The 25,603-nt window shown below is 37.2% G+C and overlaps 1 protein-coding gene across 10 annotated transcripts in view; it reads right to left on the bottom strand.

Moving 5' to 3' along the window:
- VPS13B (vacuolar protein sorting 13 homolog B) overlaps positions 1–25,603 on the bottom strand; it is a 449,354-nt gene that overhangs the window by 97,595 nt on the left and 326,156 nt on the right. For all 10 annotated transcript variants that reach the window (XR_011737362.1, XM_065830344.2, XM_065830342.2 and 7 more), the window contains 2 exons: positions 18,194–18,896; positions 9,552–9,689 (listed from right to left, as the gene is read on the bottom strand). Coding sequence is in view for 9 of the 10 variants with exons in the window: in XM_065830344.2 (XP_065686416.1) it covers positions 9,552–9,689; positions 18,194–18,896 (841 nt within the window). In the remaining variant the exon portion in view is untranslated. The remainder of the gene's footprint in view (positions 1–9,551; positions 9,690–18,193; positions 18,897–25,603) is intronic.

Raw genomic sequence — 25,603 nt, forward strand, 5'->3', positions numbered from 1 at the left:
TCATGCTGAACTAGAAAATATAGCAAACACTTGCTAACATGTGGGCCTAGTAGAAACGTAAGCATCAAAGCTAGGAAGCTGTACCCTAGAAGAGAGCAAGATTTTTAGACATCTAAAACCACACATGATCAACTTTGAACATTTTTTGAAATACTTATGTACTGATATTTTTAATTAAAGCAAGGGAAGAAAAATATCAATGCTTTTGAAAATCACTCCACCCTTCTTGGCACTAAAAAATACCTCAAGACTTGCCTATCTTTTTGCACAGATCATCAGTCGTCTCCTCCCTTTGAATGGAGAAGAAGAGTCACAAAGAAAATAGACATCCATGTGACATTACGATATTACTTTACTTATGATACTCAAATGGAAAGAAGTGTTATTCTAATGAAATGTTTTAACCCCATCCTGCCCCCCAACCAACCAAATCAGCAGCATTTTTAAAATGACCCAAGTTTGAAATTAAACTCATAATAGGATTTGGGTTTCTGAACAACTTAGGCACTTTCAAAGAAAGTCCCTTATTGACTTAATTTTCTCCATTAGTGATACAGTAATAAAGGAGTAAAACAGAATAGAAGGTCTTGGCTTTACTACATAAATAAATTCTTAAGTTAGTAAAAGAAGAAAGGACCCTTATTGCTTGGTGTTACAGCTTTCACCTCTAACTTCTTTGTCAAAGACACATTTTATTGCCAGCCCTTTGCTATGGTAGTATAGCCCAGAAGAGAAAAAACAACTTATGTCTAAGCAGTTTTGGGGTTGTAGGGCTTTTTTGTTGATAGAACAGGTGTCAAGCTAACACCAGAGAGTAAACCAATTGAGAAAGACTTAAAAAGAGATGAATGTGAGAGCAGCAGTTCTCTCTTTGGTTTCCTCAGGCCAGGGCAGAGAGGACACGGTGCTGGTGAAGCTCAGTGGTGGAACACGCATGGGCACCTGTGGCCCCGGGCACCTGCTTCATCACTGCTGTCCATTGCTTGTGTTCACAAACATCACGAGCATCCAAGAGAGCAATAAAAACATGGGCACTAGCACACCAGAGAAATATTTCCCTGTTTTCTGTTCGGAAACTGCATGTCACACAGAAAAATGTTGTCATGACTGGTAATTTTGACAAAAGTTTGTATTAAGTTATTATTATCCAGTGAATCAGCCAAGACAGAAGGTGGTGGCAGCCAGAAGTATAATTGCAGAAAATCTAACTCTGGAACCTTCACTGCAAATATTTTAACTATCTCATAATGACATAGGTTATTTTTACAACTGGGGAAAGATTATGTAAAGAGATTCTCTGGCATTTTAAGTAAAACATTCAAAAAATAAAAATCCAGTTGAGCAATCAACATGTTTTCAGTCTTTGTCCTGTTTCACACTTGATACTTAGCACTGTAAAAGAAATTTTAACATTCCTTCTAAGAAAAACATATTTAAGTGATGGACAGAAACAGTGAAAACTAATGAAATACGAAGAGCTATTCACAGAAGTTGATGAAAATAGATGTTCAGCAGCTTCTCCAGTCAAAATGCACTAAAAAGAGATGTTACAACACGAAGTGTCACCTAAATGCAGCTGGAATAAAATTTCAGAGGTGCAAAATCCAAGATCCTTGTCTTTTTAGATTATTTTAAATACCTTTGGAAGCACACCACACAACATTGTACCCATTCTGTACCAGTTGGAAAACACAGGTTCCTATAACTCAAACAACTATTTGAATCGTCCAAAATTACATCACAATCAGGACAGGGCAAAAAGTAGCTCAAAGTAACCTTCGAATTCTGATTGACATCTCTTTCTCCTTTGCCTACTAGTGACTGGCTACCACAACTATACCCCAATGCTTTCTTTAGATTTAAGGCATAACAGCAATAACTTATTTACCCAGGTGTTATCTATTACCAGCAAATAAAGAGTAAAGACATCACTTCTTGTAAACAGGTTGCATTCAAGTGAGTTATTTCTGGTTGTGTTGAGATCAGACAGAACTATCACAGAAACACTATTCAAGTGTAGCATTTGAGTGTAAAATATGAATTGTCCCTTTCTCTCACTTGAATCCTTCACTCTGTTGCTTTAGATCCCCCCGTAAATCCATGTCTGTCAATTATTAGTTTCTAATTACCCTTCACAACTTTCTGAACAGCTACTAGGAAACAGGATGATGAAATAACGATTGAGTTGAAAGGAGATTAGATAAATATAAATAAATTACACTTATTATATGCTCCCACCACACCAGGAGATGACTTAACAGTGAAAGGAAAGGAATCACATTGCAATAATGAAATCAGAGAGGGAATTTAGGTCCCAGAGGCGATTCTACGGCGTTTATGTTAATGTACACCTTTTGGGGGACCAAAAATCAACTGGAATAGTTTCCTGAAAACTGTTTCCAGCTATTTTCTCATTTAAAAAGTTCCAACTTCACTTGACCCATTAGTCATCATATTACTTACATTTATTATGTATTTTGAAATCTATTACAAAAAACCCAATGGATTCAATATGGTCTGTTTGAACTAAATCATAACATCTATAAAAGAAAACCTATAAGCAGCACTCTGAAATTTCTGTCTGAAACAATTTCTTTCTTTGTCATCTTATTACTTAGAACTTCAGATAAAAAATTTCAGGGTTATGAGTATTTTACCCTTGTTCCCCATAACATCCAGATTTGTACTGGAAAGATACCATTTTATTGTGTGAACCTGGGATAATACTACTTACTCAAAAGGACTTTTTATTTGGTGGGCTAAAGATGAATAAGCAACACTAAAATAACAGATCTCCTAGCAAGTTGCTTTAGGTTAATCCCAGCTCTTACTGAAATCAGCGGGCTTATTCTAATATATGCCATAATTTAATGCACAGCAGGTTACTATTTCTATGACTAATAAACTACCATACTATACTCTTAATCTGAAAAACCAGAGAGTAAACTCCATGAAAATTATTTATAAGCTATATTTATAAGACTGGGATCTTTTCACACACTATGAGAAACCTTGAACTGTGAAAGAGAAAAATACAGCATTTTCCAAGAATTTGTTCACTTCTCATACCTCTCTCATTCTGCAGTGGATCTTTTATTTCTCATAGCTAATATATAAAAGCTCAGGTCTTTCTTCCTTAGGCTGGACATGGGGCTTGCTCTCCCCTGTCCCAAGAAGGCTGTAAAATATTAAACTTCTTAATAAATAGTACTGCTATAGAATAAACTACTATTTGCCCTAAACTCTTAGGAGGATTGAGTTTCCTAGTCTTAAATAGGAGAGGAGCAGACAACAGCCACCAAACATTTTACCATCAGTAATATTCTTTCTCTGGGAGCCACCCATCCTGATGTGAGGGGTCTAACAGAGGAAATCTGAGGAAGGTAAAGGTAATCTTGAGCCCTGATTCTGATTTGGAGTCAGGGTGGCCCTGCAGTAACAGGGAAAAGGCTGAATTGCAAAAATTAAATTTATAAAAATAGGAAAGAGAAAGACATGTAAAGAGAAGACTAGCTGTACTGTTCTCAATTGTCCCCAGTTAGGCATCAAAAGAGAGACAAATTAAAAGAAATTGGAAAGCAAGAAGAATACAAACGAATTGTTTTTATCCTCTAATTCATCATTCCCAATTTGGATCAAGGGAAAAGGAGGAAGAAACTTGAGACAAGGCATCAGAGGCCATCTGCAGTCCGTCTTGTATTCTGCTTCTGTGAGGCAGATGCCAATTAGTCTGGAAAAGGCTGGTAGTCACTGCTCAGTGTTTCTACCCACTGCTGTCTGCAGCCCCACAGAAGGAGCTCTCTAAGGCCGATATGGTAAACTGCAGCCTTCAGGGAGCCACACAGAGTGTTCCCCAGCGGTAACAACTCTTACTGCCATGACCTGCCATGTCATGGGCATTATACAAAGGTGACCCAAAGACATCAGCAGCTCTAGCCAGCCTGTGCCGGGGTTTGAGATTTCAAAGCTCAGTGATGTAATTCTATTATTTTTCCTAAACTGTCACAATTGAACCAAAATACATTGTTGTAGGTCCAGAAGACCCAAGATGCTATTAAAAATGGATGGAGGATTACTGCTATTCATAGGACATTGACTGAAGGGCAGCAACTGTGCAACTACCAGATATACTACAGAAGTGTGTCAAAAACAATAACATGGGCATTGGGAGGCACTACCACACGAGGAAAGCCCTAGATAAGGGATACAGTAACTCTCTCAGAAGAGAGTCAGAGAAGTTGAAGCACAACACAGGAAGATGAAATGAATTGTTCCAGATCATGGAGCAGGTCTGTGGAAAAGAGCACCCAGAAATACTTTCCCACTATTATCTTATCTGCCTTAATACAGAGGTGTTATTCAGCAGCTAAGACATTCATGAGGAACAAAACGAAAAAGGGGATTTCAGAAAATTGAGCAAATGTTTGAATGAAGTTTTAAAAAGAATGCCAATATATTGAAAAAGATACTAAGAACATATTTTCAAACTCACCCATGTGGCTTCAGTGTACAGTCTTAATTTTCATTACTTAGGCATTTAAGAAACTAAATTTCATTCAACCTAAGTGTTGTAGACATTGCTTTTAGAAAGGCACTCTGATAATTTTACACATTGTTACACTGGTACTACAGACAATAGATGTGTCAAAAGCAAAGCAATACCTATAGGCTGGTACACCTGTTTGGAATATTTCTCTTTGCCTTCTTAATCAAATAAATATAATTTCATGGCTACAGTGTCAGTGCTTTAAAAAACTTGTTTGTAAAAGAGCAAAGGGAAAAAAAAAAAACTACTAGAAAGCTCAAAAGTTTTGCAAATGACCCAGAGTTAATTAGAAAAGTCTGCACCCTGGCTAGTTCCCCTTCTCACGTGTCAGCTCTCATTAAATCAAAAAATTCTCATTTCAAAGTTAACAAACACCATGGTTAACAAAACTGTTAAACTGGGATCAAGTGGGCACATTCCCAGGTTTATATATGATGTCATGCTAAGCAGCCCACAGCTGAACTTGCAAGCAGTATGAATGATTTTTCAATATATTAAGTATCTGATCTAATGCTAACTTTCCCTCTATAGGCTAACTGTGCTGGGAACAGGTGGCCCTGCTTTCAATTACGGAGGGCTAACATGCCAGTGTGAGGCCTGGATTAGTTCACCTTCTCACAGGGAATTTGCCTCGGTTGGGAATGGATTTATTATGGCTTCACACATGGAACGGAGCTCATGTCAGCTGAGGGCAGTGATACATCATATGATTCAAATTAACCTGCTGTGGACTGTTCCGCAGGGCTGATATTGTGTATTAAAATGACGACATTTTTAAAACAGCTTGAAATAAACCAGGATTGCTGAAGTGCAATGGTTCCAATTTGTTCCAACTAATCTATCACCTGCTGGAGATATTATTCTAGTGGGTTTCTGGTAGCTGCTATTTTCCAGGTTTCTCCAAACCACTGACCTCGCTAATGGATACAATTGTTGCCTTAGCAAACAGGGTGGGGGAAAAGCCACAGAGTGTGCTCTAGTGCTAGGGGTTTTTGTTGCTTTTTATGCACAACCCTGGATCCAGGGCTGTGCCCTCCGTGGTGTCCAACAGCGCCAGGGAGCGACTGGCAGGAGAGAGCAACTGCCCCAGGCCCCCCGTTCTCACTTCACCTGTCCGTGGGACACGGTATTTCTTAGTTTGTCTGGATAGTTTCTTCTGCAGAAATTGTTTTGAAAAGTGAAGTATCAAGGACTGCAGTTAATTCACATCTTGCCTAACATCTTCCCAAGAAACTGCTAGGGGAAGAGGACTTTGGCATAAACCATCTAGATTTTGCGTAAGTATTTTAAGGCAATTTGTATGAAGCTGTAGTTCATAAACACCTTCTGTATCATTTGCGTGCAGAGAGAATACATAAAAAAAGACAGCTTTCATAGCTAAAAAAGCATAGTTGATAAAAAAAAAAACCACAAACAAAGCAAAGAAAGGACTAGAGGGTGAAGAAAATAAATTCCCAAAACCATTAAAACAAGATGGTCATATTTGTTCCTCACCTAAAGAATAATACGTAATGCTAAAGCAATAAATAGTTCACTTATATATATTAGGCAAGAATTAGATGTACAATCCAGTAACGGACGGAATATAAAAGAGAGAGGGTCATGTAAACTGATGTAAATGGAATTTAAAAAATTTTAAATAATCAGTTACTGTAGAGAGAGAAAGAATAGTCCTTTAATACATTGTGGGGTTAAAGTTGAGGTCTGTTCCCACAGGCCTGATGATGAATGCTTATTTCTTCTAGGATCCTATTACCTTAAATCTGGAAGAAATATCATTTTTCTCTAGTTGCCAAAAATGTACAAAATAATCAACTCATGTGGCAAGAAGTGCATTAATGTATCCTGTTATTCTCATTTAATTAGTGGTTTCCAAGTTTAGCTACTTGCTGTAGTTTTTTGATCTCTGAGCTAATATGGACTGACAACCTGGTTTCCTGTGTGGTAAAATCATACCATTTTTCTATGGAATACTATCTACTTACCTACTTCAGCTGACAAACTATTTACAATGAGCACAGGTTTTATCTAACACAGCAAACACTGGGAACCACTTGCAGATTTTTTTCTTCTAAGTGCTCGCATAGTAGTTTGCATCATAAAACATCGGCATGTTTGATTGTTGTATTTGAAATTTAACCTCAGCACACCAACAACATATTTTGCAAGAAAAATGACATTCCAATTAAAGCACTGAACTTAGAATACTAAAAATCTATACAGAAAACTGTATAGTTTTCCCAAGTGCTACATCTAGATTTTTCTCTGCATGGGCAAAGCTTTTAAAAATGTGCTGACTTTTCAAAACAGCAGGTAGCCCCTACTAGTGCATCCAATGCATTTTAGAAATTTACTTCCTGCAGTTATAAAATGCACATACATAAATGGATATGAAAACACACAGTATCTGCTTAGAAAATATGCCAGTCAGTAGCAGCATTATTTGCCAAACATTCACCAGAAACAGAGTAGGCCTTTGGGGTGTGCAACATAAGCATATTCCAGCAGCGCATTTACTTATTAAATTTATTAATTGTGATGTCTCCCATCACACATATTGTTTGTCTGGTGACCTCACAAGAGCTCTCAGGAGTTTTGCTGGGGTTCTTGTCCTCAGTGAACAACTGCCGGCTCAGTTGGGCTCTGGTGATGCAGGCACATTCTCCAGGCCTCATGACGGCCAAGCTACCTCACCCTGGAAGAAGTTGTGGTTAGAGGACTTCTTGCCCCCAGGAGACTTAGTAATTTATTTTCCAGTAGCCTGCTGAGGAGCTGTCAAGCTTTCATAACCCTTTGCATGTGGTGTTCTGACGCAATCACACGCGGAAAGCGCCTTCCATTACTCATCCACCAAAAGCTCCAGCCCTCAAGGAAGGCTTCTTGGTAACGCTTAGTTTATTTGAAGAGGATCTCATAGTGACAACAGCTGAGGTTAGAAAAATCTGCAAAGGAATGCAGAGCTGTTTTGTTATATCACACTGGCAAAACACTTCATTAAAATTCAGCGTAATTACTGTTGAATCATGTGTAATGATAGTTCCAATTAGCAGCAAAAAGATGATAAAAAAATGACTTTTGGCTAAGACGAGATCCTGAAGAAAATCTCTGAACTTCTACATGAGAATAAATAGACTGAAGTTTCTGATGCATTAATTTATGGGTTTTCAGTTCCCTATTTAGCCAAATACCACTGAGGGGAGAGATTTAGCACTGATCTGAGGTCTGACTGAATCTTTGAGAATGGAGTAGACACTTACACTACTTGTGAATAGATATTTTGCAAGCTGGTACCAACTTCCATGTTTGCTACTGACAGGAGAGCATCAGGGAAACACCTTCAGTTGTGCAATAAATATAAAGGCTGCGCCAGGAAACTACAGTGAGAACCTTGAGAAAAAGGGAATGCACAGATGAAAGGCCTGAGAACATGGAAATGTGCCAGATGTGGGGAGAGAACACAGAAAAAAATTGGGGGGAAAAAAACCCAAAACATAAAATAAAACTTATCTGGTGTCTCTACCCCGCCCGTGCTGGTCATGATTAGAATGAAAATCTACTATTATTATCAATTAGTCCTTTAGTTCAAATGTCAGTTGAACATGCAGTAGGTCTGAAGGTTCAAAGTCCTATTAATGAAGCCAAACAAGGATCAATATGAGAAAAGCTGTGCATTGTCAGGTAGTTTTAAAATCTTCTCATAAAATAATGCTTGTTCATGTACTTAAGTCTTTCCTTGAGACTCCTGCCTGCCTGCATGCAAAAAATGGATTTTCAAGTTACTTAACCTCAGTATTTATAGTCAGCAGGTAAATATGTATGTCTTATTCCCTAGTTGTTCAATTTGATGTCCTGGGGCGTGATATGCAGAAGTAACTACTGCTTCACCCAAAGACAATACATTTCCAACATCTAAATTTCTATACTTTTAAGTACCTTGGAAAACTAAATTGTGTGTTTTAAATTGGCAATCTTAATATAATGAGAAAGCCTTTAATTTCCCTGTGCTTCAGTTGCCCTCCATGAAATGGCGAGGGCATACTCTTCCATCACCCATTGGAGGGTTAGTATTTCTGTAGTGCTCAGATCCTAAAGCAGTAAGCAACGCAAAAGCAGTAAGTGAGTCTGCTGTAGAACCAGGATTAGACTGTATGAATCAGTAACTGAATGAATATAGGAAAAATCAGTACCGAAGAGATGCTCACTAAATGACCGACAACAGCTTATTCTGTGTGCTGAGTGAAGTAAGGATATCCGGGGCGTGGGGGGGAGAAGTTGTTACACAATTCAACAAATTATTAAAAATATTAATAAGAGAAATTAAATATGATAGCACAAGTAAATGTAAATGCATTTTCTAACTTTTAGTATAACCTCAATTGTATTCTACATAGTAATGTAGTTATAAATACATAACTCACAAAATAGAGAATGGGTGACATACTTCAATTCGCAGGAGTTTCTAACTCTTTAGGAGTGAAACTTCAAGTCACATTAGTGTAAGTAAATGCTGAAAAACCTTCATACTACTCATATTCTGTGTTAATTTAAGAAATACACTTTTAAAAAATGTTACAGTTTTAACACTTTAGATTATGGGAATTTGTAATACCAGGCATCCAGATTCCGTAGAACCCAAGAGAGGGCAGCATATAAAAAAAACTTTAGAAACATTTCAAAAGTTAGCTTTTATAAACATGACTGTAACAAAATTTCATTTGTTCTAGGCCCCAAAGCAGGTAGGCTTCATTTCATTGGAAATTTGCCAACCTCAGCCTTCTTGAGGAGTAAAATTTCTAAATTTACCTTGGGAAGAAAATAATTACACCATAAACCTACAACTGGTCCAGGACTGATCATTCTTCAACTTTGATTTCAATTCTGGATAATTGCTGAAGAAAAATGTCACATTAATTAGCATGGAATACAACATTTTTCTGATGGCCTAATGTGTGCATACCTACAAATAGATTACAATAGAAAACAGAGATTAAAATGCAATGCTTACCTGGTCCATTAAGGAAATCTTTAATTTGCACAGTGATAAGAGGAGGTGGAATACCACTTTTAGCATCTACCTCTCCTGCTACTGTCTGCAACCAAATCTTGCTATAATCCAGAGCTTCTGGTAGAGTCTTCCCAGCATCTGCAGGTGATAATGATCATAGTCATTAATGATATTCCAGGAATATGATACATAACAAAACGCTACATCCAAAATTTATTAAATAAAATTAGAAAATATAGAATGTAACACAGTAAATTATGTTCCTAATACTAGGTAGCATTTGTGCCTACAGAGAAATTCACGTGTGTAACAATGCGTGAATACATAGGCAAGAGGGCTAAGCTATAATTACACAAAATGTAGAGAACCTGCAAAAATACTAAGTAAAATGTGACTAAAAGACATCAGTCACCACAAGATGACTTCAAACAGCACACAATTTCAGCTTTAATTATGACAACACTTAAGCAGTCTTTACAAGAGAACCTGTGCTCAAAACCTGCTACTTTTAGATTGTATTTTCCTTGCCAGGTAAGGAAAATAATAACAGAAAGATAAATGCTAAAGGTTAAAAGACTAGAATGCTACCAGGTCTCAGGGATAGGGCATAATGACAATACAGCTATATCACCCTCTTTGGAGGTTCACTCAAAAGCTAAGCAATAGCTATTCTTGCACACCACCTTGAATTGCATTCCTCTGATCAGTTTATAATATTACATTAAAATTAAATTCTTCCAAGTTCTATCCTTGTACCTTCGGTACCATAAAAAGACTTTTTAATCTTTAGCAACTCATGACCTTCATTGTAACAGTTCTCAATTCTGGCACTACAGGTCCTAAAATGTAAATAATCAATTACTCTCAACAATAAAGACTGCTACATTAATTGTTGAATGTCTGCCCCACCCTTAATGATTTAAGGGGATTTTCTTGATGTTATTCTCTCCTATTTTCAGTAATTAAAAACTGCTGTAATTGCTCTACTTGAGTTTTACTGAATGGATTCCTTTCAAGAACAGTATTTACATACCCACTATTACAGTCAACATATGGTATCGTGGTATCACAGTCATATGTGGACTGGGTATATAAAGTTAGCTTTGGAATTTGTATTTCTTGACCTTATCATGTGATTCATATAAAACTTGGCACATATGAACCCTTATGTGATTTCAAAGAACCTACTGAAACCAATTGATCATGACTTTAGATCTATGTGGAAAAGATCAAAAGTTAGCACATTCTTGTGTTTTTATTTGATCAATTTTCAGGCAGTGACTTTACAGCAGTATTTGTACTGCATGGCATATACATTACAGCCTTTCCTTCCCTTCATTCCCACTATACTTTTATAAAGTCAGTTCTCAATAGTTATTTAAGAGCTGTCACTGCATACAACAGATTTGTGTATTTTCCATGTGAATATCTACATTTTTATGGTTCTTAGACCTTTGCTTTAACTACATTAACCAGAATGGTGTGGCACACTCCCTACTCTACAGTAACTGCTTTAGGGAATATCTTGTTTCCTGTGTCTGGATTTTGCCAAGTATACTGAAAACAATAATAACAATAAATTTTTCCCAACAAAGCACAAATATTTTCCAAAATATAGTTTTGTAGATGTTACAAACAAGGTTGTTATCTCTGATTTGGATCAATACCATAACATCTTATTTTGTGCTAGCAGCTCATCATAAATAAGTAATATGCTTACATTTTTCAGAATAAATAGTGTAAAGCATTGTAAAAATTACTGAACATCGTTGAAACAAACTGATCTCTAAGTTACTGTTCATTTAGAAGCATTAGTATAAATATTCAGGTGTACCAACATGGGGCAAAATGTTGCAATATGCCATTATTTTGTCTCATTTCTTAAAGCTATCATCACATGCTGTATAGAACAATCTGGATCATCCACTGGATATTCAGAAAAAACAGTAAATTTAGTCAAAAATCTCATTTGAATATTTACAGGTATTTCAATTGTCCTAAGATGTGTTTATGTATAAAATACCTAGTAATTATTTCAAAGTTGTAGCTGCTTGAAGATCTCTCTTCTGAAAAGAACTTACACAGCAGAAAATCCTTGTGTGACATAATACATTAGCTACACCAACACTGGCCTCAGGGCATCAGGAATTGCAGCACATGAGCATGGAATAAAAAAATAAAGGAACTACGGGGGCTCCTAGTAGATTATTTTGCTCTGTCATGTCTCCAAGGAGCACGGCACCATCACCTCTTCATTACCTGGGGCACTGTGATACGTGAATAATGAGGAGTCCAGACCTACTTGCATATTAAGAACACAACACAAAGAAACCTCAATGCACAAAATTAGCATAAGTCCGTCAAACATATTACTTTTAACCCAGCACTGGCCTTACTGATATCAAGCTTTTTTTTTTTTCGTTTGAGTGCTTTCAAAGCCGATGGCATATGCTTAATTTGGAACCTGGGTAACAATCTTGACTGTACATCCAAATATGTCAGATATAGATCAATACGTAAAGTTTTTACATAATGATAGAAAAGCTAAAATCCAGAGGTTTCAAAACCAACTATGCTGTTGTGTATGTCAAAAACTGGAAGGGAGTTCCAAATGAGCATGACAAATTTATTTACATCAAAAAGGTCAAAAGATTGAAATATGTGTATCTTGATTAAAATACTTTCTAAGGTAGAAAACAGCATATGCATTTTCATAGGATTTAGGATCAGGAAAGGAATAAAACAATATGAATTAATCCTTATGCCAAGGGCATAGGAGTTGCCAAAGAAGCAACTGAGTGAAAAAGAGAAAATTTAGGCTGAAAAGTGAGGAATTCCTGATGGGGAAAGCTGTTAGAAAAAGGACTCCTCTCCCTCAAGAAAATTATGGAAATGTTCAGAATGTTTAAAAATACACTTGACAGAACACTATAAAATATACAATGGGGAACAATTATGCATCAGCAGGGAACTGGTCTGAATAATGTATTATAATAGGTCATTTCCATTTCCATTTTCTATGATTCTCACAAAAATCAACACTTAAATTTGCAGTTATTTGTATAAAGAAAATGCTGGAGAAAACCCGAGGGATGCATATATAAGTAAAAGGAGAGGCTAGAATTACTCAACAGCAAGCCAAGAGAGAGAAAAGAAAGGCTTGAGAAGTGAAGAGCAGTGAGGATAGCCAGAAATTCTATCCTCTACACCATGTGAAAAATTTGTCTGTGGCAGCAAAATAAAAATGGTGAGAGAACTATCATAGATTGACAACCAAGACTGTAATGTAAAATCCTTAAGACAGAGAAGTTGAGTCCTTGAATACATCCCTCTCCCTCCCCGGTTTTCTTTTTAATTTTTAAAATGATTTCTGCATATTTTTGAATCCACCCAAACATCCAAAGCCACTTCCAGTCTTGCTAAGGTCCAGACCTCAGCTCCAAACTTCACAGTTCATGAAGTACCTTCCTAAACATGATATGAATTTGCAAGCTTGTGATTTTACCTGCTCTCCCCTCATTCTTATGGAAACACCAGACAGCAAAAAATGAACTTCAGAAGAGAAGGTGGAAGTAAGGGGGAAGGAAAGGAGGGAGGCAGGAGAAATTTCACATCTTGAAGATTTTCATTCTCCAAAATGTGGTTTTGTTCCAGTCTGTAGCTGAGAGTCAGGGCAGCTCAGGGGACACAGCCCATGGGAGCCTTTAATGGGGGGCTCAGCCACCCCCAGCACCTCAGGGGCTGCCAGCAGGGTACAGGGCTACCGAGGGTGTGTGCGGACAGCAGCTTGGCCTGTTCAGCTGGAACTTTCCCCAGACCAAATGAGCTCTGCAACACGCTTTTATTTCAATGGATGAATCATCTTTTGGTTTGCAGTCAATTTTAAAAGCCAGTAGATGCTGCAATCACCTCTGCATTTCACACGCTGAAGAGGAACGTTTAGACTTGTTTTAAAAATGGTTTCCACTGGAATTTAAAGAGCACAAGAGGGAAAACATTTCTACTAGCACACTCGCAAGTGCTGTGTCAGGAAGTTCAAAACTGAGCACTTACAGTAACCTGAGGAATGTACATTCCCAGGCTGGCTCGTCTTTACGGGTGGGGGTTGCACTCCCCTATGTTCAGTGATGCAGATGGAACTGGACAATAAATATACTTGGAGGGGAACAGGTGACACTCCAGCAGAACTCCCCCGATACTGTGCTAGGGAACAGCTTTAAATCCTCCCTGTGCCTGGTAGGAAGCACAGGCTGCCAGCAAGGGGGTGAACGAGCCTTCCCGCAGGGCAGCCCACACTGTGCCCCCAGGCAGCCCCGCGTTCCACGACATTAGAGGTTACATGTGGTCTGAGCTACTGCATCTGCTCCTCATGGACCCCCCGCCATCAAAGGCATGGGTGTAAAAATAAAATTAAATAAAAATCAAGAATGATTCTGGATGGCCTCACAATGCCTGTTTCTTGCGAACGCTTCATTGGCAGAAGTTGAAGAAATTCCATGCATAACATATATTTATTGAGAATTTTCTCTCCCTTAAAACAACCAAGTGCCACAACCTCTTCTTTGAAAGTAAACAAACAAACAAATAGAAAAAAGATTTTTCAAGAATGCCGAGAGCACAATGCTCAGGAAATGAGGCAATTTTGTATCTGGATTACATTACCTGAAACAAAGCAAATAAAGATTTAAAAAAAATATTTATAAAAGTGGCTTATAAGATTACATTAAAAACAATTGAACCCACTTTTATTTAAGTGGAAATGGCCAATGCTTTGTTTGCAAAAACTAACGGTTAGCAGATGCCTTTTTGTTAAACGTAGGATGAGCACTGAATAAAAAAAAAAAAGTTGTTTTATAGAATCTTTCCGGTTATTTATACAGAATTTATACAGAAGTAAAGTCAGGGAGCAACTGGTGGTTTTAATGGTGCTTGTTAAATAGTTAATATTTATTCCAATTATTTATTTACTTTGAAGTTCCTATTCCTGGCAGTAGCATAACAGCAATCAAGCTGTACAATTACAAAAATAATTTTAAACACAAAGGAAGCAGTTTAGCACAACCATAATAAAACTGAGCTAACATTTTAATAACCTAGTAAGTCTCCTCCTCCTCCAAACTGACTTGCCAGTGGACTCAGTTGCAGAGGACTGAGGAAACTGAACACACAACCATCAGGTTTTTAGCTCCAAGGCAGGCAAATGCTCCCACATACAGACACTGGCCTGATGGAAATGTGCTGCTACTAACTGCTAATTAACACATTAACAATACTTAACTTTTAAATAGCCTATTTCCTCCTATTTTATTATAATTTCTTTCATGTTTTAGAAAGTAAACAAAAAATAGCATAGTTAGTGAAGCCAAGAAGAAGAGAAGAAGAAGAAGAACCATAGAGAAGCCAAGTTCTTTGGAGGAAATGTGTTTTTTCAGCCACTGTCCAATACTCTCACAAAAAAGAGTGACAGCTTATTGTGCAAGATCCTGAATATTAAGCTCTATTAACTTGAAATCTTTCAAAAATAAGAACAAAACCCTTGTCCCAAGTAAAATACATGTGGCTTTATAACAGTCTTAAAACCTTCATTTCTACACATGTTCAAGGCAGTAAACCACCATAATGCAGTAAGCTTAATCTTATTAAAACTGAGGATGCACTATTATTCTCTTTAAAATTCACACCACTGCAGTTTTACAGGGTAATTTCCCTATTTTATTCAAGGCTTCATAAAAGAGACTCTCATCAAATTACCTGTTACAAGTAGTTCTAAATCCTAGCATATTCTATCTTGATTTACAGCTGAACAATATATTTGTAAGAAATACACTAATGGGAAGTGAAGAATGGAAAACATAACTAGGTCTGAACTATTACCAGTTTTTCTATACCCAAATTTTTTTTCAGAACTAACATCCATTAACAAATAAGACCTTCCTAATTTCACAACAGAATTTTGTATTTGCTTCTGCCTTGAAAGATTTGAGGGTTGTTTCACAACTGTACACTTTTTTCTTCTAGAAAAGCCGTAAGAAGTAGCACAGTATAAGACCTGATTCTACCGCCATTGAACTAACAGCTTGTGTCCTCTTCCCTATACTACCTTAGATGATTGAGAGATAGTTGCATGCATACATATAGACACAAGTCATCTTCTAGAGAGTCTAACTAGAAATATTCTTTAGCAACATTCACTCTAAATTAAACATCATTGATGCCCTCTTTCCACCCTCCAGTCCTTGATATACAGAGAAATACAGGAATATAGTGCACACCTATTGTACAGAGGGAGAGAAGCAAACTTATTTCTGTCACATAAACTTTACATTGTTCTTAATTTGGATGACATCTTTTTCAGATGAAACTACCAGCAAATAGCCCCAATATCAAGAAAAATTTGTGTGATTGATACAATTGACTGCAAAAGCATAGAAAATGCCATGCCAAGCTGCTGAAGCTGTATTATATGTTATGCAATATATAGAGTTTATATATATATATATATATATACACACACACACATATACATACACACACACACATATATGTAACACATAGTTCCTGGCTATTTTACCTCAAATATGCGTGCTACAAATGAAAAATAGAACTTTCCAAACCTAACCTATTAATACAGTGGTATGACAAAATTAATCCTGAATGATGCAATTACAAGCACAGCAGGTCTTCCTAAACAAGAGGCAATAAAAACTTTACCTATTTTGCTGTGTGAATTAGTGTGTGAGCTGAAGCGTGGATTAGTTTTATTAACTTATTAATACATTTAGGATGGTGTTTTGAGGCACTAGAACTTTGGCGCCCACCTCTCAAACTCTTTTGAAGAGAGCCCTAGTGCTTCAGTAGCAAGCACAGGATTTTGTCTGACACACGAGTAAAGTACTTAGTACTGCCCACAAAGGCAGCAGAGTGAGAACAGTTCTGCCTTCACGTAGTGTCTGACTCCTGCTTCTTTTACCCTCGCCTGCCACAGAGACAAAAAGCCAAAGAGGAGGGTAAGACCCATGTAGGGCTGGTCTTTGGCCCTCCAAGAAGACCTTTCCGGGTCTCATTGAAAACTGCTGGTGACTGAGGAGCTCTCCAACTGTATGTTCCTACTATCTGCACTATTTCAACTTCTTGCCATGCTTCTGCACTCTCTCATTTACTTTCAATTTGCAGGAAGACCTCCTTACAGCTTGTGTTTTCTAGATTTGCTCACATAGATATAAAGATCGTGAAAGACTTCAGGACTAACTGTAGTGAATTTGCCCACTTAACTGGTAACGTGGTGGCATCTCCTACAAGGACACGCTTGAATGCCTCAATCATGAGAAACGAGGAATTCCTATTACAACATTCCAAAACACTGAGTTAACGAAGTTATGACCTTTAACTTACAACTACTCCAACTTTGCTTCAAGCTTTGCTTTTTTAATTGATATGTTACTTCTTTTCATAGTAATTGGTATGATGACCGCCTTTTAAATAGTATTTAACAAATATACATGGGAATCTGGAGTAAATCAGATTCATTAGGTAGCCGTGTTTCTTTCAAGACAGGACAGCACAGCAGAGAAAGATGAAAATGGAAGAATGATAAAACACATCAGAGAATGAATCTTCTCCCTGTTTTAAGTACCTTCTTTCCAGCTGTCTAATCCCTCTTAAAAGTTCAACTATAATTCAGCTTTCTGAAAAAAGCTAAGATCTATCACAAATAGTATTTTTAGCCTTTTGCATAAGCACATTATTTTAATGCCAATTTTCAAAAGATAACATCCCATTCAGCAAAATTTGGTACAGCTGCACAAAAAAAAGGTATATTATTTTAACAACTAATGTGCTGTATGAACTCTGGCAACAAACAGCTAGCCATGTTTTTTTACCTACAGCTTTTATTCAGTGAACAATTTTAAACCCCATACTTTTCTGGCTGCCCATTCTGCAGATCTCTACCAGCTGCCAGACACACAAATTGCAATAATTTGATTTCTCTCTTCAGCAGTACAGATAAGACAAAAAAAAATTTTCAGGTTATTTTCTTCTGAATAGTTCTTCTGAGAATTCTTGTTATAACCTTCACATATTAATAAAATAAGAAAAGCCATTGATTAAGAGAAAGAAATTCTTGCAAAATCCTATTACTCAGCTGAATGAAAACTTAAAATACATTACATCATTCCATGTCATTTGGAAGATCACTATAATTTTTTTAGTTATGATCAATACACCAGGTTCTTCCACAATGTTTACCTTTAAATTTTATCAGTAGGCTAATATATGAAAATATTGTGATATTCAGTCATAAAAAATGCTTTTTATGAATCAGCTTGGATAGAACTCTTATTTCCTTAGAAAACATTGAGAATTTAGAGTAATGCAACAATCCTCGTCATAATCTGGTAATGAGAAAGTAATATCAAGGAACAGGAAGAACTGGTTGCTAAAAAGTTAGATCTTAATTTCAAACCTTTTACACACTTAACTTGATTCAGCTGTGGGGTATAATCCCAAAAATATGTATATTTACCATCTGATTTTTAAAGACATCCTAGAGGTGTCTCAGCTGTTTTCCACTGCCCCAGTAACTTCGAGAAGTGCAATTATTTTGGCAGTTACAAGCAGGAATGAATGCTAAATGCTCTTACCTGTACATTTGTAGTCTGAGGCCACTCCTTTAATTCCAGCGTCAAACACTGATATTTCTACCTTTTGCTTTCTGTGGTGGCAGCTCAGGAGCACAGAGGGCTGTGACACAATGAGGTAGAGGAACGGCTGTAGCTCAATGTCGCCTGTTCCCCTGCGACCAGGCTGCCGAACAATAGTTATACCCAGGGCTTGTCGAGCAGATGATCTTGTGGAAGCATGCAGACTTTCCAGAGACAAAAGACCTGTTTTTCTCCCAGTAGCCAGGGGGATATTACTGTTCAAAAGATCGTCTGCTGTGACGGAGGAAATGCACGGCTGGCTGGGCTTTGTGGCATCAAGGCTGCCACCTGAGCCCGCTTCTGGAAGGTTCAAGGAACTTTTGCTTTTTTTCTCGCCGTCTTTCTGATCTTGTCCTGACTTGGATTTAGGTAAGGCAGTACATGAGTAAGTCATCAAGGAGATTCGACTTGCTGTAACAAAAATGTCAAATGGAATGAAATTGAGATTCTTCACGATGGAAGACTGGTGGGAAGGACGGGCGATGCGGTGCTGGCTGGTGCCGCTGTGCTGCTCGATCTGAACGATTCTGATCTTTACACTGTCGCTGCCAATTCCACTGTCTTGTGCCCCGCTGTAACGGGAAGAAGTCTCAACTGTTCCTCCATCAGACACATCCATTTTTTTCTGCTCTTGTTTGGAAACCTGCAAAGGAAAATATTATATTAACTTATGATATCCATATCCCAACTATTTCCATTTCAGTGGCAGCAAACAATCACTATATAAACATGATGTCAAAATAGAGAATTATAAAAAAATTCTGCCAAGTAAACTTTAACACTGTAATCACTCATGAAAACACAGCAGGTGTCTGTTCCAATGAAATGATGACTCACAACAGATGAAGTGCCAAAAGAACATGTTAAAAAAAACAAAAAGGAATAATGATTTCTAGGCTTAAATAATATATATATATATATATATATATATATATATATATATATATATTTCAATTTAAACTCTTTCTTTCAGCTCTAAAGAACCTACAAGAAAGTCATGGCTTAATAGAAAATGATATATCTGTGAAATAATGTAAATAAATAATTTAAATAAAAAGTCTAGTCAGAATAGTTCTCCAGTTTTGACCACTGATGCTCAAAAAGTCCTCTCTGACACTAAAATATTTTACCATGATGAAATGAAATAGAATGTAATATTAATCTACTGCAAAAATCACAGAATCATAGAATCATTTCAGTTGGAAGAGACCCTCAGGATCATCAAGTCCAATCACACACAATCACAGAAAATCACAAAAATACTAAACAGAAATTGTAAGCTGTAATGTACAAATGCTATGTTGTAGCAAAAATATTTTTCTTAAGAGTCATGGAAATGCCAGTTGCCGTGTACAAAACACCAAAGCTGAAGGAAAAGTCGGCACTATCTGAAGACTCTCTCTGCCATGGGGTGTGAGCTCTCAGCTTACCAAGGCTCAGCAAGGCTGCACATGGTCTTGGGTGTGACATTCACAGGGATTCACATGAGAAATCATTGCATATAGAAATATTTCAAAACAAAACCATACACCACTGATAAACAGTAACAAGAACTTTCCTTCTATCACAGGAAATGCAAGAGCGAAACACAAACTTACAAGGCTGCGTCCAGGGACCACACAGTACCAGGTCAAGAGACAGATGCCCAAGACAAGATACCCAAGACAAGTAGGCACTTTAGGAAGAAAACACTTCCAGTACTGCTTGCGGACCAAGCAGAAATCCCACAAAGAGCTTGAGACAAGGTAGAGAGCACATGCTAAAATATTTTGAAAAAATGCAGAAATTCTAATAATAATGTAAGGTCAACGCCTCTGATTCATATGGAACTCAGGGTTGTTCATTTACCCTGTGTAGCTTCCACAGCATAACTAACACTTCCATCTGTGCTGCCCAGAAGGGTTTCTGCCCTGCTCTGTACAGTAACTAACATACGAAATGCCCAACTCCATCAGCACCGTGTCCCATCCAGCCCAGCGCACTGTTTCCAACAGCACTAGGAGGAGACTCTGTCAGGAGAGACCATGGACCCTGGCCAGGTCCTGCAATCTTCCTCTCCTGCTCCCCAAGCAGCCACAGCTGTCACATTTGGGATGCCAGCAGTACGCTCTTGTGTAGTCATTTTGGTAACCATTTATGGACCTCTTATACATGAATTTGTCCACTTTCTTTTTGAACATGCTGTCAGCGTCTGGTCTCCACAACCCTTTGAGGCAGCAAGTTCCATTTTGGTTTAAACCAAAGGAACCCAAACAAATCTGCTAGTGTCATTCCATTTCCTGGACCTGTTGTAGTGGTGATTTGAATGTTCAGGTCCACATTCAGCTTTATTTCTGCTGCTATGACTTTGTAAATCCTGGTCATAGCCCCCCTCAGCCTTCTCCTCTCCAGACAGGGAAATCCCAGCCTTCTTAGTCTCTCCTCAGAAAGCAGCTGCTCCAGCACCTTTCATCATTTTAGCTTCCCTCCCGTACCACTGTAGCTCCACTGTGCACTTATTGAGTTCTCTACACAGTATTCAAAAAGTGGGGTCACTATATAGCAATAAAATTATGCCTTCTGTCTTGCTCACAGTCTCCATCCTGATGATGTCCAATGTTTTGTAGGGTTTTTTTTTGGCTGCCCCTGCACATTGACTCAATGATTTCATTTATCTGTTCCAGGCCCTACTTCAATGGTTTCTTTTTATCTTCTCCACTCTTTGAAAAGGGAGGGCAAACCATACCTTCCTCTTGAAAAATATAATCATGAATTACAAGTACTTGCAAAACTTATCAGCAACTTAACTACAGGAATGAAGGGCGGTGAATTACCGGATTTCTTCAAACTTTGGTCTTTATGCAGCAATATTAATATATTCTACATACACTGCAGAAATTTCGTTGTAGAGGAGTTAAAGAGAAGCAGTTGTTTTAAAGAGTCCTTTATATCATGCTTTATGAAACAAAGAGAGCAACCCCCTTTCCTTTTCTTTAAAGGAATGAACATGTTAGAAAAAAAAGCATTACAGAGGAAATCCTAAAACAGAACCATTAACTAGCTGAGATTTTCTTTGAAAAGGTTTTTGCCAGCTCTGGTTACAATCTTTTCAGATTCACTCATGTACATATTTTTCAAATAACCAATAAAATTCCTTGCAGCTGATTTCTATGGCAGACTCATATCACTGACTTGTAAATGTGATACCACTTTTAATGCAGCCTCTGTAAAAATAACTAGAGAGCATTTTAATGAATTACTACATTGTGAGCCAAGAAATCTGGATTCCTCCTGATATCCTAGCAAAGTTAGGCTATTTACACCTCAGCCTTTCTGCCTGGTAGACTGTAAAGTGCTTCACCCATATCCTGCACTGATGGTACCTTCAAAAATGGTATAGATGGTTTTATTGCTCATGTATTGATGACAAGCAGAAGACAGAAGGGATGGAGCTGTGAAACAATCTTGACATATCATTTCACAGAAATGCTACCTGAAATGAAGTAGCAGGTATATGCTGCTAAACCCAGCAATTTTTAATTGCTCTATAGCCATCAGCTCAGGTTGATGAAAAGTCTTTCTAGAAAGCACTGTTCTGTAGCGAACAATGCTTTCACGGGTACTACATGGTACTCCCTTGTTCTCTATGCAGCAGAAATTTCTGCAGCTAGCTGACATGTAGGTTATGCTTGACTTGGCTAGAGGAATTGAAAATACAATGCCATTCACTAAATGATAACCTTCCAGGGAGAAAAGCATTGCATGTGTATGACCACACGGAGGGAGAAAGCATAGTACTCCTGTTTTCTGAATGGATTCTCTCTTTCTCACACCTAAATCGATCTGACTTGAAACCTACTGCTTTTCTTCTGCCTCTTTTTATAGTTGAGTATTTATTAAATGTGCTGATCTATGTAAAGCACGTCAAGGAAGGTAAGAAAGTAGCTCTGCCTCCAATCCCATTCAGACTGTAGTTTCTCTGTGAAGACTACTGCAAGGGTGCTAATTGGTCCCAACTGTTGAGCTTCCTGTTATTTGGACATTTGACTACAGAAACTTTACTGAGACCTCGAATCAATTCACACAGGTCACCAAACAGCAGTCAGATGGTAACTTCTGTGCAGTACGAAGCAGCATGGAATATGAACCAGTGCCCGAAAGGTGAACGACACCATATCCTATTACAGTTTTCTATGCCACCCGGTTCCACAATGAAACTTTGACTTACGTATGCTCTTACTACATATATTATAAAGGTTGGAACAAGTGAGTAATGATTTGCAAGACAGCTTTATATAACACAACTGGGAACAAAATAAAGGTGCAGAAGTACCACTGGAACTTCTTGCATCAATTTCAGCTCAACATCAAACCTTCTAACCAAGTTTCACAGTTAACCTGAAAATACACCTAGTAATAAACGTGAGAATCATTTAGGTATTCTTCTTATGGGATAAGGATATGAGAGGGAATGACTCTCAGTAGAACTACTCTAAAAAGATTCTTTGCTTTATTATGGAATAAATGGGCCAATGCTTTAAAGATGTCAGGAACAGCAATATCAGCTTGCTGTTATCAAATGTAATGGCAACATTTATCATTGGGCTGTATTATATCAATTCTCTTACTCTTTACATAACCCATTTAAAATGAACAATAAAAGTTTTCTTTAATTAGCTACTGGTGTGCATTAACATGATCATGATTAAACCATAAAAACCAACTGTACATTACTCCAGTCCCCTATCCCATGTGTTTTAAATTATTTTAGTTGAAAATGTACTTTGAGTTCCTTTTAAAAGTTCGACCTTCTGCTTTCAGAGAATTAAATGCATATTACTGTAGTGGAGAAGATAATGTTTCAGACCTCCAGGCATATATTAAACACACTGGCAGCACATTAGACAAAATGCTTTACTTATTAGATACTTCCTATTCTAAACAGTGTCATCAAAGGCTAAAAACAAAATCCATATAAAAGCTGCACAATGCTTCCACACAGAACCTGTGCCAAAATCCCTGTACTTTCCAGCTAATGAGGAAAGGATGTGTACTCTTAACATATGAATGTAAGATTTTCCAAGCATTCACTTTAGGAAACAGGACTATTGATTCCACATGGCTTATGTTAAATGAAACTGTATTGGTAAAATAACCTTTAAGATATTTGGCATGATAACTATAATTAAACAGTATTCAAAGGAATAAAACAAAAGGGAATTTGGTTCCACAATGGCTAATTAAAATAAAATGAAAAAACACAGCATGTCATCTATCAAGATAAATTGTTATTGTTTGAGAACTATTTAAATACTGTTAAAATATACTTTTAGATAAAATCTGAAAGGACTGGAAAAATATTTGTGGCTTAAAAATGGATAGTTTGGTGAAGAAAAAAGTATAGGATGCTGAAATTTTATGTTGAGATAATAGCTTTAAAGCTTTGAGCATAACCAGATGGTACTTAAATCACAGGAATTCTACAGTTTCACTGTCAGAATGAGTTGCAATATGGAAGGGTTTTCAATAGCTTGAAAACACACGTCAGGATGATAGTTTACTTCTTAGATCACTTCAATGCATTTTCTCGTCCTTTCACAGTTATATATCCTATCAATACTAGACACCATCGAAAAGGTGTTGAAAGCTACACTAGTAGCGAGGGAACTGTGGCTTATTCTTCCTTTTCATGTGTTGAGATAGGTGACTTTACTAGTTTAACCCCTCGAGTTCAATAGGGCATGTGACACATCTATCGAGAAAAAGGGCATGGAAATAGCATGTTCTGTAGAACACACACACAGAAGTACATCATCAAATCACAAATAAATGTATTTGCTTTTCAGAACTGACAAGCAGTCCCATCTGAGGTCACTGCAATCGCAACCAGGTAACTCTTTGTTATTTTCCATTCCTGATAAAAGCGTGTAGGTGGTAGAGACATCCCTTCAGAGTTTTCACTCCATAAAGAGAGGCAGTAAAACCATCAAGGTAAACACACAACCTAATACTTTAGACCAATAATTAACACATTTTCCAAATCAGAGAGAGGTGTTTTACAACAATTGGCAGCATTTTTTTTCATTATAATTCCACTTTCTTAATCTCTCAAGAGTTTTCAATAATAACAAGTGTAAGCATGTGCAAATTTCACTATAAACATTGCTATCAGTTTTGTTTTCTTTTACTGATACTTCACAGGATAATTCTTTAATTAATAGAACAACTGTAAGCAACATAATATTTGGGAGTGCAACTGCTCTAGATCAAGAGCATCTACATCAGCATAATTTTTCCAGCTTCTCATATTAATTAATGACACTATTGAAGTGAAATTTCCAGCCCTCTGCAGAGTCGTTCCTTAGCTCTGATCCAACCTCTCCAGCCAATCATGAGATCACTCTGCACATTACATAAATTATGGAAAGAGTCACAAGTGTGAAACCACAGAATCAAAGTTCCAGTCATATCTGCTCCATCACTGTGGCACGTCACCCAGTTTTATGTCTTTTGCTAAAAAGGAGCAATATTTTCATGGAAATAAAAATCTTGCATGGCACACAAACTGAGCTACAGAAAAGGAATATGTTATTTTTCTTTTCTTCCTCCCCCCCGCCTTGTGACTAAATTGGAATTACGAGGAAAACACTGCACAGTTTCTTTCTGGTTTTGTTCTAAGTGCTTCATCTACTCCACCAGAGAGTCCCCAACAGTTGAGAAATTTCTTTGACACATCACTATCTTAAGAACCCTTTTTTTTGGTTAACCAAATTTTGCTACACTGTTCACATTAAACACTTCAACTACAAGAATTTTATTCTGTTTGTATATGAGTTATATGATTGACTTTAATTCTGACCATTATGAAAATTATTTCATAAATTGACTTACTAATCTCACATGGAAAATATAATGAAATACACATATACAAATATATTAGACTGACAAATTATGTCTTCCAGTCTAATAAAGTTTTTCCTTGAAGTTTTAAATTAAAACTTCAGTCTTAGAACTTAATTTGAACAGACTCGCTTCTACTTATATCAAACCAACTGCAGAAAGACTTCTGTAGAACATGAATCCAAAGCTGCCCTCCGAAACTATTACATCAAGCCAAAATCAGGCAACAAAAATATCAGAGTTTCCTTTTTAACCAAAATTCCCTGCAAAAGAAGTGACGCTAATTGGAAGTCTAATGGTGTATATGAGCTCCCAGACCTACAGAAATACTCCTGATAGGAACTGAATTGTTGTTTTCACAGTGCTGCAGCAATTATGTGAAAATTGTGATGGCAAGAAGAAATACAAACTCAACTTCTTCACGCAATGCTTTTCCAGCTCTTCAAAAATAGAGTAAGAGGTTACATTCTG

The sequence above is a fragment of the Patagioenas fasciata genome, chromosome 2 (genome assembly GCF_037038585.1).
Source record: "Patagioenas fasciata isolate bPatFas1 chromosome 2, bPatFas1.hap1, whole genome shotgun sequence".
NCBI lineage: Eukaryota > Metazoa > Chordata > Aves > Columbiformes > Columbidae > Patagioenas > Patagioenas fasciata.